The sequence below is a fragment of the Rhineura floridana genome, chromosome 3, assembly GCF_030035675.1.
Source record: "Rhineura floridana isolate rRhiFlo1 chromosome 3, rRhiFlo1.hap2, whole genome shotgun sequence".
NCBI lineage: Eukaryota > Metazoa > Chordata > Lepidosauria > Squamata > Rhineuridae > Rhineura > Rhineura floridana.
Window position 1 is genome coordinate 24,406,316 of NC_084482.1, and position 19,421 is coordinate 24,425,736.

A 19,421-nucleotide genomic window follows, 5' to 3' on the forward strand; every position below is an offset into this window, starting at 1 on the left:
TGTTAGGTTGTTTTTAATGCCATATTTTAAAATTGTTGTAAACCTTCCGGGACCTCTGGGTGAAGGGCGGGTAATAAATGATGATGATGTTAATGATGCTCTATGTATGTACAAGTTCAGCAGTACAATTTCAGCATTTATTATGAGAAAACCCAAGCTGGTAGATTTATGGCTGAGCTTACTTAAACTCTTTGCCAGGGCAAGATGCTCTATCTCTAGCGGCAGAACACCCCTGTTGCTTTAAACAGAGCTCTCCTCAACTGACAGCGGCACGCATGCCAGCTCAAGAGGGTTCCATTTCAAGTAGGATGCAGGAACCCTTCCAACCTGCAGATCCAATTATTGTATGTGAAGACTTAGAAAATCATGTGGGTCATCATGGGGATTCCAGCTTGTTCCTCTTTTAAGAGAAACTTACTTTTCTTTGGAGTGAAACCTGAAAATTGAGCACTGAGGAGAGCCTCCACTCAGAATCTAGTGTGAATAACACCAGCTGTTCTTGGGATACATCCCAGAAAATAAGCTAGTACTGACATACTTATTGACTCATAGTTAAGATCAAAAGCAAGGCAAAACTGCTGCTAGCTGCTACTGAACCAGCCTTTTGTCCCAAGACTGAACCGGTGCATCCAGAAGAAGAAATTCAGCCTTACAATTGGGTGCATTACAGTCCTGTGCTGAACCAACATTCACATGCTGTTTTGTATTATTTCCTCAAATTTTAAGTGAAGTATTTGGCTTTTTGACTTTCAGGGCCTATTGAACAACATCATCAGCCTTTTAGCATGGTGGATTGTAAACCTGTTTCACTTCATTGACTCCTTGCATTTTAAGATTAAATTTTTTTTTGCAAGGTATTACAAATAAAATAACCCAACTATGCATGACGAAGCTGTATTCCATCCAAGCTCTCTGGCATTTTTGTTTAAGGAGGTGCTTAGTCACAAATCTCATTATTAAAAAAAAAGGCTGTGTGTGTGTGCAAGAGAGAGACAATTTTATTTTCATTATTCAGATGCAAACTGAATTTCTGTTCCTGCAACAAGCAGACAGAAAAGACTAATAATATGAACTATAAACTTCAAAAGTTAACAGGGAGGGAAAAAGAATCATGCTGCCTGTTTTGTATTGCACACGAAGGAACAGCCTTTGGAAGCAGAGAAGCGAGGCGGTTTGGTTTCACTGCCACACTGCTCAAGCTGCGAGTCATTGTAGTGAATCAAAATAAACAGCCTGTGCCAAGAGCCCTGCAAGGCACAAATGTGAGTTCACTACATGCAAGTGGAATTTCTGAACACTCACAACGGTGATGCCTTTTGCAGCACAAATAGTCTTGAGTCTCCTGCATTATTGTTGCCTCCCTCTCTCTTTTGCATCTCTACCAGCCATTGTGATTTTGCCAAAATGACCCTACAAATATTATGTAAGGAAGGAGCCAGCCCAAAGTCCATCTTATCCCAAGTATCAAAGTGTTACACAGATTCCAGATCTCATTAACAGGGCTGATGCAAAAGATTTCAAGAACTCAGGCTGGGAAATGGGGAGGGGGTAAAGAAATGGGTCAGAGGTAAAGAAGCAGTTGAAATGAAAGAATGGACAGTGGGTAAAAGGAGGAACACCTTTCCGGCACATTCCTTTAGCCCACAGATGGACAACCTGCAGCCTGGGCTTGGTGTGCCCCCCACTGCCCCTGACATCTCCTGCAGCTGCCTCATTCTTGTCCTATAAGAGTCCTTTCCTTCCTGTTGGCTTCCTCCTTATTTTTCCTGGCTCTTTAAAGCGTTTTTTTTTTTTTGGTAGTTTCAAAACAATTAAGGGAACCTATTTTATTTAACAAAAAATAAATGATTTAACCCCCCTTTTTTGGTTGTATAGCATGGGAAACAAAGGCCTCCCCCAAGCTCTGTGTATATGTGTTTACATGTGCACACATACTAGGGTCAGACAGGAACTGCCTTCACTTCTTTTCCAGAACAGTGGCTATATTGCTCTGTTGTTCTAAATAAAATATATAAATAAATAGATAAACCTCTGTATATTTAACCCCATCAAACCCAGTGAGGCTTATTTCTGAGTACACCTGTACAGGATTGGGAATCTGACATAGCCATGTGAAAACTGAAGCAGGGAAGTATTTATTCCAGATTAGTTAATCCAGAACACGTTCATATGTCTGTTTGTTATTGCTTCTGACTCCACCCACTGACAGCATACAGGGCCATAGCCAATGCTGCACCTCTGCTAGCACAATTGACTTCCATGAACGCAACAGAGCTTCCTCTTTCTCTCCTAACCCCTCCAGCCCCCCCCCCCGGCTCCCTTAAAGTCAGCTCTGGAGTGTTGGGGGATCCTCCAGAGCACATTTTGTGGGTAAATGGGGGGAGGAGAAGAAACAGAAGTTCCACTGAGCAAATGGAACTATGCATACCCATGGCCGCTGACAGATTGTGGTTGTTAACACAGTGGCTCAACTCTGAAATTTAGCCAGAGACTGAGGGTGGGGAGGGAGAGAGGGAGGAAACTCATGCTTGAGCTGCAAATCTATCCTCCTTCAGTTCCCTTTCTAACCCTATAACAATGATATCCCTCCCCCTGACCGGCTGATCGATCTAGTTAGTACTTATGGAATAGACCTTAAATCTACACTGGCTTCCTAACTGGATGTTTGTTTTACAGGTGTGAAAGAAAGTAAGACCACTTTTATTTGCACTTGTTTTGGTTTAGCTGCTATTGCCTTCTTGGCCCTGTCTATGCTGGTCCCATATAAACACAGTGTCAGGACACACCACCTAACTGAAAGTTATTATTTCTGGGGTTGCCCAAACACACTGGCTAGCCCAGGAGCAACTACAGAGGTGGTGGCAACCACTCTGGTACAGATACATGTCAGAAGGAGTCATACTGTGTTCTTCCCAGACTCCTCCTCAGAACAGCTTTTGCCCTCATTTTGGAATTGGAAACGTACAATAACCATCCCCTGCAATAACCTTTCTGCACTAAGCAAGCTTGCTTTGAAACCAGGCAGCTGTTTGGCAGGCTGCAGGGACAGTGTGATTTATATGATGGTGCATGGGGAGAGGCTTCCCCCTGTGTCGTTGTCTCCATGTTAATTAATGCTCTCTCCCTGTAAGTAAGTTAACCCCCCCATGAACATGTGTGTGTGAATGGTCCCAAACCTGCCCACCTCCACCCTGCCATTGACACCCTCCCAAATGCCCACCCACCACCACATTTGACCCACAGGGTCAAAAAGGTTGCCTGTCCTTGCTCTAAAAACACAATTCTCTACAGCACTGAAATGCAAACATCCACACATCCTACCCTCATTTGCCCTGCAGGCATGTTCAGAGGCTTCTGCTTACCGAGATAACCTTGTGTTTTCTTCTGTAATGCAGTGACAGGGCAGTCTTTGTGAGCCAGCAACAGCTGTTTGAGTTGAGCAACTTCGTTTCGTAATAATGTGACTTCGTTCTGTAGGAAAGGAAACATTTATCTTCACTGCATGTGTTCCCATGTTTAGTCTTTTAAATAATTGTTTGGGGCAGCATCACACCACTCAGAGGTACTGCATGAAATGAGGGTTCTGTGTAATATGGGTGTCAGCCTGTGAGTGAGTGAGCGAGCCTCTTGCTCATTACCAGAGGTAGGGAATGCTCCGTTTTGTACGCCTTGCTTTTTGGCACTTAAAAGCTGACGAGAACTTATGGTTTAACTGTGTGATGCTTTTTGCTACATCTGGGCTGATCATGAACATGGCCAAGCTAGGGGGAAAAACCCTCCCAAAACAGTAGTGGAATCTGTAATACAGTAAAATTGCAATACAAAATGCTTTAATTATTAAAGAAATAGTCATCCAATTCGAACCCATGGAATAGGGTGAGCTAAAATTCTTTCCTCTCTCTCTCTCTCACACACACAGCTTGCTGGAACGTTTAGAGATTCAAATATGTTTCCATCATTGAAATACAATAAAGGCCAGGCCTCCACTCAAGGAACTCAGCCAAACCTCTGTTAAATCAAGAGGGCAGAGGAAAAACACTGCAAGAGCATGAGTATGCAGAATGCAGCTACTGAAGAGCCACAGCACCAGCTGGACAGGAGCCCAACACACCTCCCCCCCAACACCACTTCAACCTTTATTAATAGCGTTGCATGGAATGCTGCAGCTATCCTTAGATTCTAGTATGCAGGAGTGGCCTGCAGGGGTTACAGGTCACAGTCTGTTTAAAACATTGAAGTAGAAGCTGCTTGCACTTGTAACCCTGCCTCAGTGGGTCTGCTTGAGCAGCATTCCAAAGATAACACTGAAGTCCCCTGTAAAATGATGGGGAGATTAAGTCAATGCAGAGAGAGAACTCAAAAGAGTTTTTTTTGGTGAAAACGAAGTTGTTAGTTCTGTTTTTCTCTCACAGGTAGATAGGGTGTTCGCCACTGGATTAGGTCCCACCTACAAGGATCAGAATGGCAAGGCCATTCACCAGTCACCAGGAGACCTAAGTGATATAATCTACACTTATATCTATTTCTGTGGAAAGAAAATCCCACAGAAGAACTGCAAATGAAGTGGCCCCTAACTAGCACTGACAGCATATCAAATTAGGCCAAAGTTCCATACAAGATGGGAGAAAACATGAGAAAACGGCTTTCCAATGTTAAACACAAAATGGAAAAAGTAAAAACAAAAACACCCTGCATATACTTATGCAAGGATCTGAGTCACTGCAAAAAGTGGGCAGCATGTCCTACCTGCCTCCAAGCACAGACGTTCACTAGGTAGGAGGGCATTCAGTGATGACATATTAAAAACCAATGCATCCCAGGGAGGGAACAAATCTCCCACGCCCTTGCTGGAATTGAGCCTAAAGGCTTACGGACTCTTTGAAGAACACTGCACCCAAAGGCTGCCTCTGCTGACATGTCGAGATGTCTCATAGAAAGGTATCTCTTTGAGAAGGCTCCCTCCCAGAAAGCTGCAAAGGGAGCCACTTCTTAATCAAGAGAGCTAGAATCTGAGGTAGTATATGCAAAGACAATGCAGGACAGGGTAGCTTGTTGAAGAAAGCTCAAAGGAGACAAGCAAGTTCCTCCTGGACATGTAGGGTGGTTGTAAAGAACACAAGAATGTTTTGCATGTTCACCTTCAGAGTTGTTGCACCAAAGGGCTCAAACTAACTACAGGGAAGTGCCCCAATACCACATTCAGACTCAAGGCACGACAAGCAGGAGGAGAGGAGATAAATTAAGAGCAGTAAAGAACTTGATCAAGGGCAAGAGGCAATCATGTGCCCCCCTGTGCTAAAACTCATCTTGTCAGCATATTTGGTCACACACACAAAAAATCCAAACTGTCTTGAAGGGGGGGAAAAGTCGCTCCTAAAAGAGTCGCACCACGCAAACAAGGCTTCCTAAGCATTACTGTAGGTGCAGATGGTGGAAAACTTACAGGATAGCAGAAGATAATCCTGGGGTGGTATCCTATGGCTAGCACAGTTTGCCTTTCAACCTCCAAGCAGTCAGAGTGAAAAACTGTGGCTGAGAATGAAGAACAGCAGTTCTGATATTACCAGTAACTGCCATAGATCCATATTGGAGAGGACAACTAGATCAGAAAATCTGAGCTGTTCGTAGGTGATGGAGATTATGTCTGCCTTGTATTCTGTGGTCCACCCAATTGTCTTGGGGATTAAGAGAAGACCTAGAAGTTAGCAAATCTGCAGTTGTCAACTCAACTTCTCTCCCCTCTCTTGTAGTCTGCTTCTGAACCAAGCCATCTGACTGTTTGTGCTAGTGCATAAAGATCAATTTTGGGAACTCAGAATCTAGATACTATCTGCTGAAATGCCTTCCAGTACAGTATGCATCCTGACTGATCTACTAACCTTCCATTAAACCAGTGTGCTTGAGCACTGAAGCCCCCCAAGATAAGCATGACTACTATGGAGAAAAGATGCTTCTGCCCCATTGAAGGCTGACTGCTTCCTTGGGGTATTGTCCTGTCTGTTCAGACATGTTTTTGCACTGATGTTGTCAATATGGAACAGTACATTTCACTTGGTCAATCTGGGGGTGAAGGCCTTGAAAGCTAAATAGACTGAATTTTTTTGTGATGTGAACATGGATATGTGTAATATTGGAAGAAAAGTATTTAATATGTTTGAAGCATGTTGGCCACACACTTACACTTAGCTGGATGTTCTGTGTTGTGAGTTCCTCTGCCTTCTTCTCCAAGGACGACACCCAGAGTTTGCGTTTCTGGCGGCAGCGGGAAGCTGCAGCGCGGTTCCGTTCCAAAAAACGCTGTCTGCGTTCATCTGGATCTTCATCCACCGTGCGCCTCCGTCTGCCTCCTGTGCTAGGTGTGGGCTGAGCTGGGGAAACCTGGGGTTGAAGAATTTAAACAAAATGACTGAAATTAACAAACAAGATTAATTAGGCAACTCATGCGTTCTCAGGCCACCCAGTAAATCTTCAGCAGCCAGTCAGCATCAATGCAGGACAGTTTTCTTGATCCCATATTCTCACTAGTTCTCAATAGGCAATTCAAGCAGAATGGCAACATAAGATTTTTGTGTGTTTGTGTTAGTAACTCAGAATGCATAATTGTGCTTACACCTTTTATTTTACCTAATTGAGGCTATGTCATATGTGATAATAATGTTTCTGCAATGCTGTAAACCCTTTAAACCTATTTGCTCTGCAATTCTTGTTCTGCGGAACCAACGGAGACACTTAAATCCTTTTTATTATTTCAGGAGAACAAAGAAAACTAGCTGCCAAAAGCAAAACAGAATCTGCAGGTTCCCACCTTAGCTCAGCCCCACCAAATGGGCTTTATAATTATGCAGACCAGTTTACACTTCACTACTACTCACTGTCAGTCAGGCAGCATATGGATAGTAAACTTCTGGAAGCCTGTCTAGCTGACGGAGCAGGTGGTAATTTTGATGGAAGGCTGGCATTTGGTGAGCTGGCAGGAACAAATGGGGGTGCATTTAAACCCAAAGTAATTAAAACAGGGAGAGAAGATCTGAAAACATTGCTTCTACATTCCAGACTGCATCTCTGTTGCCTGTGATGTCTAAATGGTAAATGTCTGACAGCAGTGGCAACAGAAGCAACGGGGTATAAGGCACGTCTATGCAAGGCAACAGGCTTCCTATATGTGTGCGGGGGATCCGGGACTCAATGCAGAAACCTCCCACATTCTATAACTAAAGAACCCAGATCCAGCAACTAGGGGAAAAAGCTATATAAATGAATAACATGTTCATAACATTTCCATGCTTCTTTTTATTTGCAGATTCTATGATTCTGGTTGAGTATTTTTGACAAATTTAAAAAAAGAAGGATTGGGTCTTGGTGGTGTGGCATGTAGAAATACAAGAGGTCTACACGGGACGGGACTGGGAGCTGTGTGAAGTCAAATGACATCACTTCCTGACAACTAAAAGACTGGCTGGAAATTGACAACAGTTTTTTCAGAACAGATGGTGGTGCTATAGAACAGGCAACGTTGCCCATGGTGTGCATGCTCATCACACTATTGTCTGTAGCAGACAGATTAGCCAGGGTTTTATGAGGTTTCAAAAGTCTGCAGAGCACATTTGACCATGGATGACAATGAAACACAAAGTGTGTGGGTATACCATAAGAAATAATGCTTTTATCTTATTACCCTTCAACTGTCTTAAGTTCTAATGTTTTGCCCATAGCCCTTATCTAAAAGTCAATCAATTTCCCTTTCATTCCTAAACAGTCATGAGGGCTGGGAATTTGCTCTTTTTAGACAAAGCCTCCAGTTCCTGAATTCAATAGCTGCCATTGGATTTCATATCAGACATCATACCATGATCCAGAAGTGTAACTGCAGCCATATTGTTTTTTAAATGCCTATGATATACCCCTCCCTTCTCAGAACACTGCAGCTCCCCCAAACCCCTGCTTTAATCCATTCTGACTTCGAGCAGACCTGTGGCTGGGCTGGAGAAGGTGCATCAGGGTGCTGGATGAGTATTTGACCCTGTTCAGGATGAGATGTCACCATTGTGCTTGCTGAACCCACCATCATGCCACTGCCATTTAGTGAGGAAGTAACTCCTTGTGTCAGGCTGGCTTTTAGCCTCTGTAAGGGGACAAATGCAACACAAAATCAGTAGAGGCCCAACAGTTTCTTCCTCCTCTAATGTTTTTGACTAATTTTCTCCACTTGCCATAGGGATGCAGGCTTTTGAGGATGAAGACCGATTAGATTCCTTAGGACATGCTGCTGCTAGCTAGGTTTCTATTTCCAGCCAAGACAGGGAAATGCACATCATGATGATGTCAGGACACAAGTTATACTAGATGTTAACAGAGGGAGATACCAGACACATACCTGCCATTTTCAAGATTGCATGCAATTTGCAACATATAGTCCCACCCAGCTCAAACTGACAACCAAGCCAAGTGCATTAACTCACATTCATTCCCTGACTTTGTGATCCCCGCCCTTATTTTTATATGCTACCCATACACCTCTCTTCCCACCCCTCCCCAGCCTTCTGTTGTCTTCCACTAAGTTTCTAAATTTAGATGGTAAGCTGCTGGGAGAATGGATATGTCTTTGTTCCTTATGTCACTTTGCGAAGTGCTATACACCTTGACTGAAGCAGAATCTGAATCCTATGGACCAGTTGACTTCCTTACTAAAGCACATAAGAGGCACAGAGTGAGAATTCTATTTAATTTATAGCAGCTTTTTGTTTTATATTAAAAATGAAGGACAGAAGTTCATTCATTTTCACATCTGTTTCCCACTTTTTTCTACTCTCCTCCCAAACAACTGTAGCGCAGGGTCATGGGTAATACAGCAGACTTAAAGACTACTCCATGAATCTGGAAGTCATAAGAAACCACGAGTTACTTCTGTGGAAGTAACTTTCCTGTTGACAATATTCACAGCTATCTTCTTCCACATTTTTCATAATATGTTTTGTGTACTGAACCTTCCTGTTAGCTTCAAATATCCACTAGGAAAAAAAAAGAGGGGGCTTTGTAAATTTAACTAAGTGCAGGCATTTTTGGGTTGCCTCCACTTGAATGCTACCCGCTCTTCTTCCCTTTTCCTCTACCACCCTTTTCTACCTCTCTCCTCTCCACTCTCATTTCAGCATAGATATAAATCTCTGTAGAGATTTATGCTCCCCAACCCAGTGACCATGCAATGTACTGGCAGACTACAAATTGCCATCTGTTAAGCAAGCAAGCAATGGGATAACAGAAAACATACCAATATTCTCTTTTGCTAATTGTTTTATTATTTGCTTTAAAATGTAATAAAAGTGTTAGGTGAAAAAAAGCAAACCTGACCAAATGCTTTAAGTGATGACATGATTTGAGATGATCCCCCATGAGATAATTGTGTTACGGAGCAACAAGGAGAGTCCTCCAACTCATTTCTTAAAATCATAGCAGGCACAGGTGGCCAGTTCTACTGTTATGGAATGGAACTCACCATTTTAGCTTCTGAGTGCACTGGAAGGCCTGATGGCGAAATGGAGCCACTGCTGATGACTGGGGGGCCAGGAATACCAGGAATGTTTGGCACCACAGACATAGGCCTCGCCAGCTATAGGTTGGAAGGGGAATGGAAAACACCTTGTGTAAGTTAACCAGCTTTGACGATAAATTCCTTCAGGGATAGAGAAGGGGGTGGGTACATATTAGTACTGTACTGTACATATTAGACATCTTTTCACCAGTGTTTGAGAGAAAAAGAAACAAACAGTACCAACGGTAGTTCAGAAGAGAAAGAAACTGGAGGTAAAAGAGAAAACTCCAATGCCTTCTTTTTTTCCTCTCAGCCATTCCACACATTATGCTACAGCAAATCTTGGCACTGAGCCACAGCCAAAACTAACTCCCTCATTTGCTCCATTTATGCTTGAGATTTTTAGGTGTATACCTAAACAGATGTACACCTAAAAATGGTAATTGACTATGAAATCTGATACTTCTAGCAATAAGCAAAAATTATAGAGTTCTGTCTCCAGGTCAGTTTGGCCACTAAGCCCGCAATACCATTTTAGCAGTGCTGCATTTGGAGAGCTAATATGTACAATGTCTAGGGGCTTGGATTGGAGAGGCCCAGGTTCAAATCCTTATGTAGCCACAAAGCTGACTGGGTGATGTTGGGCTCATAATCCTCTCTCAGCCTAATCTACTTCACAGGGTTGTTGTGGAAATAAGATGAGGTAAGGAGACACCGTCTTGAACTATTCATATCAAGGGCACGATAAAAATTGCAATTCATTATTGCCATGAGGAGGAAAGTTCCTGAGGGATGTCCTTATCTTCCTTTCTGCTTTTTTTTTTCATTTTTACAATGGATGAAGTTAACGTCCAGAAGAACTGAAGAGAAAATGATGGATGGATTCTTGCAGTATTTTTTAGATATCTTGAAAAGGCAGTAAGTGTGCAAACTACAAAATCAGGAACACAAGGAGATGTGCGCCACTTCTCCTAACACACTAGCTTTTCAGATTTTACAGGGCTTCCTTTAGATGACTAATTTCCAACACATGGCAGAAACTTTCTGCACACTTAAAATGGATGAAAAAAGTACACCCACGATGAAAAAGACAGGTGGATTTGCACAGCATAGCCGTCAGCAGAACCAATACAAACTGCACCAGAAGGTACTTGCATTTGTCAATCACATATCCCGAGAAAATTCATTTGCAGAAATAAAAGCTAAATAACCATTTCATACCCTGAAGAGGCCAGGGAGGGAGTTTTTCTGGCTTGGAAAGGCCACCATGTTCTCTGCAAGCTTGAATGATTTCAGCATAGAGCTAGCTAATCAGAAAGCCTGCAGTTCCCAGCCCTGGAACCAACAGCGTCTGCCATCTGCTCAGATGAAGATTCAGTTTTGAGCCTTTTTGCCCAGCATTGTGATTGGCAGGCACTGCTCACTTACAGGCTAGTGGCTCCCTCCACCCCCACATCCTCCCTTCCAGCCCAGGCTTATCTCACACAGAGGGACAGAGAGAGATGTCAATTTTGCAAATTAAAGTGCCCGCATATGCTCTACAAAGGGAAAAACTGTCCCTTCCTTTATCAAAAGCAGCCATGCTGGAAGCTTCTATTACCGATATGACAGAAGGCATCTGAACAGAAGGGCCAGGAAGGACTGGCATGGTCTGTCCGTTCACAAGGTGCATGACAAGCGGTACAGAGCTGGTTGGAGATCTGGAAGAAAACAGAATACAAACACAAAACATACTGCAGTCCAGCTTGTGTGTATTATCAGAGATCCCTGCCCAACACATCTGAGACACAGGTGATTCCCTTTGACATGCAGAGCCCCCCTCCCCCTGAAAAGCTGGCCATCTCTGCCCTGGTAAAAGCAGACTTAGCAAACCTGGTATTTTAAGACATAACTATTTAATTGCTAGATAATTGGCCTCCTTGCCACAATACACATGGGCTGCAAAAGCACAGATGCTCCCAGCTTGCATGTATCTGCTCAGGTTTAGACAGAATGTGCAAGAATATTCAACTTTCCTGCCATTTGGCTTGATAATGACAACTTTTTAATCAGCATCCAATGTCTGATCCTATCATGGAATAGAGAGGTGTGAATCAGAGAAAGATGGGTAATGGAAGGGCATCATTTAGTCACTAACATTTCAACCCCAGTGTATGTGCAACTACAAGAGCAGATGGTCAAAGGAACATGCAGGCAGGGTTGGTAGTAAAATTTTAAATAGGGGCAAGATTATCAGTGGGCCTCCTTAATTAGTCATCTTTAACTGGACGGCTTCAGCAAGCAAAGGGAAAAGCAAAGACCATGTAATATGGAGGTGTGGGTCCAGCAGAAAAAACATCTGGGAGGAGAAAAATTAAGTAGCAACTGGTTGTCATTTCTTTGCTCAAAAGTGCAGCCTTCTGAGGCTGTTTTTCATTTAGAAAATAAAGCTATTAGGAGGCTGCTATATGCATTTGCTGTTATTGCCCCTTAGTCTCTGGGAGCAGGAGGAGATGTTTGACCTCCCCCATGATAAGAGTTGCTCCTTGGATCCGAGATCTAGTCAGGAGATGGTGCTACTAAGCCTATAAACCTGACCAAGCCACAAATTCAAGGAAATAAGGAAGAAATTAAAGAGAGGGAGGAATAACAGTTCAAGCAAGGGTGCTAGAAGCTAGAGTCCTCTATAGGAGAAGACTGGAGTCTTCCACTATTCACAGGAAGGAGAATGCAGGAGTGACACTGGAGACTCTTCAATTGGTGAAGCCAAAGAGATAGAGGCTGGGGCCTTAATGTGTGGGAAAAGTCATATACATGAGACATAGCTCACGTCTGGTACTTCTCCATGTCCCTTCTCAACCTTTGTGTGTATGTGTATTCTTCATGTAATAAATTCTTTAACACCACTATCAGTCCAGTCTTCAAGGATTCTAGTCTTTTTTCAATCCAGTCTTTTCCCACTCGTGGCTGCTCTTGTGCAGGTATATATTCGACTGCCGTACTCTGTAAGGTCTAAAATAATGAGATTTGCAGGAGACACTGCTGACTGTTCACTTGTTAACTGAATGCCCAGTTCTAAGCCTCTTAAGGTCCCTATACCTCCCCCCTCAAACTCCCCATCTCCTTACTTACCCAAGCTGTCTGTTGGAAGGGGGAGCTTGGGTGATGACAGAGGTTGGAGAAGGAAGAGTGGGATGCAGAGGATCATATCCTAAGTGCAGTGGCAGTGACCCAGGACGTACAATGGTTGGAGTAGGTGTAGAAATGATAACAGGCTTTGAAGCACCCTCCTAAAAAACATGCATACACTGAATGCCAGGTATTACCATCTTGTGTGACTAATAATGGATCCCTCGTATCAACCCTCATAATTGTCAAGACTATAACTCCTGGTACATATAAAGCATTGACATTTTACTTCAACGGTACCGAGAGAAACCAAAAGTGCTAAATCCTGTACAAAGCACACACCAATAATTGCTCTTTGATGAGGCTGAAATTTGCAAGAAACATACATTAAAAGCCCAGCTTAATTCAACAGTTAAAAAAAAAGGGAGGGAGGATAAAAAGTAGAATCTCTCAAGCTAGGCACCCAAACAGTTCATGTTCATTGTGTAAATGATGCAAGTATTGCTAAAGATTTAAGAAATGACTGAGATTTATAAGCTCTGAACGCCACTTGGCATCAAAAGAGACAGCAGGTTGTTTTAAAACCATGCCAAGTCATACCAGATACTGTGCCCTAATTGCAAAATGGTGCAATAACACAGGGAAGTACAGATGGATAAGACTTGCAGGATATCTGTAGACAGCGGGGATTTGGGAATGGACTGCAGGGGAGAGATGGAAGCCATTAAGAGTTAAAAAGCCCTTCTGTTTCACCAAAGTTCTTCACGACTCTTAGAACTTGGAGCAGAAATTTCCTTTATCTTTCCAAGCGTCTGAGCTGAGACACTCAATCATTATGAATGCACTTGGACTGTAAATCTGCTTCTGACCCCAAGAGTAATCAGGAGTGGATTCAGATAACAGTTTGCATCATGGTTCCTTCTTACTAGTCCTCTGCAATTTTCTGTATGTTTGTGCCTGTCTACTCCGCTTGCAGTGGAACTAGAAGACGGAGATGGCCAGCTCTTAGTTACTGAGTTTACCGGGAGCTAGAATGGTGGAAATAGTCCTCTGAATCCAATCTCAATGCCTCTGTCTAGAGAGGCAAGAGCTTGAAAAGTAGCTAACATAACCAAGATTCTACAAACTTCACTTCATTCTGTCAAAGCTTTTTCTCATTCTATAGGTCTGGTTCAGATGCATCCCCTCCATGCCAGTGGGGCTGCAGGCAGGCTTACAACTCAGTAAGGATTTCGTGGAGGTAGACATACAGAGCTGGCCAAAGTTTGTATGATTACCGCACCTTTCACCTGTCCACCCCTGACATGGAGATGCACTTCCATATGATTACAGATGGTAGCAAGTCCAGCAGGGGCTCTGTGTGCATGGTGTGTATGTACACCAAAGGGACATATTCTGCTGAACCTGTTGCATCTCTTGCAGCTGTAACGGTATAACCATAAGTGGGAATGAACACATCTCTTACAAAAGTATTTAAAAAAAAAATAAAAAGGAAGAAAGGCATTAAAAGCAGATGAAAAGATGACTCATGAAAGCTCACCTTCTCCTTGGCCTGTGGTGACTGTGGACTCGCTACCGGACTGTCCGGAGGAGAAGAATCCACTTCAACCGGCTCTTCCTCTTTTATTTTGATGTCTGGAGTAGAGGGGAGAGACATATCCAGGGGTCCAGAACACTACGGGGGGAAAAAACAAGAATATTTATTTCAGTGTTTTGCCATCAGGCTGCACAGCACACCTGTTCACTTCCCCCAGCCCCAAAGGGATGTTAGGCTTGGAGAGCTAGCATTCAAAATAGTGATATTGAGGCTGCACCTCAGTGTGGCGCTCTCTGGATTGGGACAGCATACCGTGGATAGTGCAGGAGCGGTTCTGCCCTTCACTAAGGTGTATTCTTGCTTACCCCCAGTCAGACTGCATGATCTTTCTAGCAACTGAGATCAAGGATGCTTATTTAAAACAGGAACACAGTATTTTTTATTTTCTGCAAGTTAACACTTACATGCCCCCCCTTTTAAAGCTTTGCCAGTATGAAAAGAAAGCTGAAATGCTTGTCAATCACAAAAGGAACTTTCATTCACAGAAGCACTGCAACCCCTACAGAAGTCATTTTTGAATTATTGCTTGATTTATCAAAAGCCAATAGGACTGCCATATGAGTTATTACAGATCTATGACCAGCCTATTGTAATAAAACCTAACCATATGCCTGAACCTGGAAACATGCCACCACACCTATTTTGAACAGCACAGCATGGTATTTTCTAATCTCATTAACAGCCGCTTGTTGCATCTGTAGATCAATGGGTCAAAGCAATAGCAAAAAGAAATGGCAAAACTAGGGGCATGCAAAGCAGGAAATAGTAATAGCACATCAAATAGTCCTCAGGCAATCAAAAGACAAGACAGCATGAGCAACCCATCCTCTGATGTATTCAAGGCAGGGAATTGCTTTTAGTGGCTACCTAAAATACCACGGATCATATATCTTTTCTTGTTTCTTATTCCTCTTTAATGCCAATTTGGCTGCTAATTGCCCCCTGTGCTCTTGTTAAATTCCCCTGCTTACTACTGTGCTATGTCGAGTGTGGAGTATCCTCCAGTCTACTAGCCCAATTGCTTCTTTTATATTTCTCCTTAAACCTTACTTTTACCAGCCTTTCCTAAGTCACTGTAACACCATCTATGTGTTGTGTTGCACTTTGCCTGTTGCCCTTCTCTAAACCACGGTCTCTATGCCTTTATCTTTTTGCTGCTTTAACATAGGGTCAGTATTGTCTATCCTGGGTCTTTTCCCATTTTCTGCTACCCAATCCTTTATTTTTTTAAAAAAATTATGGATCACAGGCACTTGTGGGGCCTACTTCATGTGAAGCATGTGCTCTACCACAAATTATCTTATTAATACCATAATTCTGAATATGCTTTTGCAAAATTAAAGTGTCTCTGATTTCAGAGGGAGTAATTTCCAAGCGAGTGTTCTAAGGATAATAGTTTGTACAGCCACTTCAGATTCTGGGATGAATTTATTTTTATAGGGTTTTAGTCTTGTTAATTTCTTGATAGTTTCACATTCATACACGGGGACAGGAAAATCATAAAAGTCACACACTGTAAGATTAGAGAGCATGAAGTAGACCTTAGATTAGGGGTCAGCAACTAGAGGCCCCTGGCCCAAACACAGCCCACTAAGAGATGTTGCTTCATCTTCCCCAACCACTAGAGAGATATGGAGAATGTGGCATGTGTGGAAGCTGAGCTTGAAAGCATATCATTTTAAGAGATGGACCTTATGGCCTACCATCCTTCTCTAGAGAACTGGCGGGGACCAGAACCTTAGATTACCTGGACATGGCCACATCATGTCCGGTGTTCTGTAAAACACTTGCCAGACGAAATATAAATGGCTTAAACAGTATATTAGAATGCAGACAGCACAGGAAGCATAAACTATGATGAGAGGAGCTACTTCAACAGAGAACATGCCTTATGCATATACTGTCTGTGGATAACCTGCACTAATCATCACAGACATTTTAACATTAAAAAACCAGTCTGAATCTCTTTAGAGCTCCTTGAACCAATATATACTGGATAAGAGTGCTGGATGAGAGCTGGGGGGAGGGGGAAGCTGAAGAACCTTACTAGTTAGCATCTTTCAGATTAAACTACCTCACAGGGTTGTGTTGTGAGGATAACATTGGGGGAAGAGAACAATGTTCCCATCCTGAGCAACTTAAAGGAAGGGTGAAATAAACACAAAACAAACAGCTGCCCCCCCCTCACTATGTGTGCTTCCAGATGTCCTACTCATCGTGCTTCCTATTGCGTGTAAACGAAGCGCCTCAGAATTTAGGAGTGAATGGCACAGAGATTGGCATCCCAAATGCGTGGACAATACATGACTGGGGCTGTGACTGAGAAGGACAATGACCCACAAAACAGCATGTCTGGAAATACCCTCTCTGCATTTAATTACCACAAAAATTCTGTGGTTGGAACTATCCAGGACAAAAAGATGAAATAAAAAAACCCATGCAAACTAAAACTAGCTCCAGCAACTGGACTCAACTCAGCCTAATGTTCAAAGCATCTCATGAATGTGCTCGGCAGTTCCTGCCAAGTTTTCTGAATAGCAAACCAGTTGGATCTAACAATCCAGGCAATTCTAGCAGGGGTAATTCCTTCGGCCCGCCTGAAACTAGCCAAGCTTTGAACTGCTGCAGTCTCCTGTTGGAGGGCAGAAATATTAAGCCAGAGTCCTATTTAACAAGAAATAAACTTCTAGCAATCTAAGAATTGTAACAGTAGCTATTAAAAACAGTACCACAGGATTATGGGTGGTCTTAACATATTAAAAGTCTGGCTAGACTGTGGGTTGTCAACCATTTATCAAACAAACCTCAAAATAAAAACTAAGATTAAGATTCTGGGCTGTAATAATGAAAAGGCAACACAAAGGGGCCACCTCACAATGAGATGACACTGTAGTGGAAGATGAGATCAAGACATGGTTGAGAGATCCATGGCACATTTTTTTTTAATTTAAAGAGGGGCAAAAGCCTAGGAGGTCACACTTCTGAAATAAATACCCTGGTTTGTGATTTTTAATTGAGCAGTTACTTTTTTTCAATTTTTTATTTGCAAATATAATATAAAAAAGACAAATAAATAAATAAAAATAGTAATATACAACAACATCGACAGCTGAAAAAATAAGACTATTTCATCAATCCTAATTTAAATGTATAAATTAATATAGGCAGTCCAAATGTCTACATAGGTATCTAAAAGAAATTGACAATTATAAGCCATGTTCAAATATAGAAAGGGGATCCTTGATTTTTTTAAAAATAGCTGCTAAATGGATTTGCTTTTACTCTCTTTAAATTTTTTAAACATCTTGTTTACTGTATAATTTTAATATTGTAAGCTGCATTGGGGGCCCTTTCAAAAGCTGAAAGGCAGTAGGTAATTAATAATAATAAATCATTATCCAGATCTGAATTCCTAGAGACACAGTCTTTAGAAGGATATTTATTTGATTTGATTTACACAATGGAGAAAGAAGCTAACTGAATGCAGAAGCTTAGGGTGCGATCCAAATGCTATTTATGCTGGGTGAAGGGGAGGTGGTTATGATGAACACCCGGCTAAGTTGGCAGGGTTGTGGCTCCTCAGGCAGAAGCCCCTCATCCCGACTTAGCTGCAGCAGAGCCAGAACCCTATTGGCTCAGCTGGAGGTCCATCAGGGAAGCCCAGTTTAGTGTAAGGGGAGCCAACGTTTTAAATTTTTAATGCTTAATGTACTGTTTTTATCTTGTACGTCACCCAGAGTGGCTGGTCAACCAGCCAGATGGGCGACTAATAAATTTAATAATAATAATAATAATAATAATAACGAAAGGCAGTTTAAGGCCCACAAAAGGGGCATTCTGGGGGCATGTCAGAGGAGGGGCCAATGGGGGGGGGGACTCAGGCAACATCCAACTCATGTTGGGAGCGCTCTGGGCAAAAGTTACACTAGAAAAAAGGTGTAAGAAAATAATTACAATTATTGCTTACTCCCCAATAGGGGTATTTGTGAAAGCTGGCTTTTACTTTCCGGTCCCTGTGCACAGCTCCTGGCTGAGCCAGTGTTCAGCCGGCCCAGAGGCTCCCAAACGGCAACTGGATGCCATGAACCTTCCTGCTGGCTCCCCTTCTGCTGGCTTCCTCTGAGTTGGATTGCTCTGCTCTGTTACTTGTTTAGGATACAGGATTTCAGTCTGGGGAAAAATAAAATAGAAGCAATTGTACAAAATATGTGTACCCAAGTTTTCTTCCAAGAATGCTTTGCAAAACAAAAGCTGAACAATTTTTAATACAAAATAAGCATTATAAGGAAGAAATTTAGGTAGTGCATATATTTTGTTTTGACTTCGCCGTTTCATTCCTTCCTTACAAAGTTTCTCTGAAACCTGACGTCAGCTATGGTTTTTTAAGCCCTGTAATGGATGCAACAAAATCCTTCACTTAGCCAACATGTTAAAGATTCTGCTCTCTTCCAGAACTACATACTTGCAAATCTAGCAACAGCCAACTTAATGCACAGATAAAATGAAAGATGAATTAGCCTGCAGACTTTAGTCTTTTATAAAGCTCCTAGATCACTAGAGCTGCTCAAATTATTGTTATTGTTACGGAAATAATAATTATAATAATTTTAGTGATATATATTACATATAATTATTATATATTTGAGTATGATGATGATAATAACAACGTGCATTGCTTTTCTAGAAAACAAATAGCTGCTTTCATGGAAGGAACAAAAGATTATTTTAAACACTAGTGGTGTTCCTGCCTCTGGAGAACAGGAAAGGCATGTTGAAGAACAAGGTTATAGCTGTGGGTGTCCTGCAAGGGCCTGACCTCTCCAGGGATATTCAAAGTCCCTACTTTGAATTTTCAGCTTTCATTAAGGAAACTGTGCCCAACTGGCTCAGTAAGAGTTTAACTTGCTCTTGCACTCCAGTGTTCTGCCTGCGAGTGCAAAGGGACCGTAGTGAACGACAAGCATTTGGACATATATTTATTTTATTAAAGTTTTTTTAAATAGAACCTTAAACTGAATACATTACTTGTATTTAGGTTTCTGCTGGTTTGTATGGGTTTAGAATGTCCAAGGGGACATTCAGAGCAACAGAGAGGATGTTTATCAAAGGACTATTCTCTCATTCCAACACTAGGAGCTCAAATCTATGATTAACTGTGAAGGCTAATAAGTTAAAACAATTAACTCC

The 19,421-nt window shown here is 42.2% G+C and overlaps 1 protein-coding gene across 6 annotated transcripts in view; it reads right to left on the reverse strand.

Annotated features, from left to right (window-relative positions):
• LOC133379552 (cyclic AMP-dependent transcription factor ATF-7) overlaps nt 1-19,421 on the reverse strand; it is a 149,719-nt gene that overhangs the window by 15,103 nt on the left and 115,195 nt on the right. For all 6 annotated transcript variants that reach the window (XM_061615077.1, XM_061615075.1, XM_061615076.1 and 3 more), the window contains 7 exons: nt 14,178-14,312; nt 12,641-12,798; nt 11,130-11,229; nt 9,494-9,607; nt 7,970-8,122; nt 6,181-6,378; nt 3,363-3,471 (listed from right to left, as the gene is read on the reverse strand). In XM_061615077.1, the coding sequence (XP_061471061.1) occupies nt 3,363-3,471; nt 6,181-6,378; nt 7,970-8,122; nt 9,494-9,607; nt 11,130-11,229; nt 12,641-12,798; nt 14,178-14,312 (967 nt within the window). The remainder of the gene's footprint in view (nt 1-3,362; nt 3,472-6,180; nt 6,379-7,969; nt 8,123-9,493; nt 9,608-11,129; nt 11,230-12,640; nt 12,799-14,177; nt 14,313-19,421) is intronic.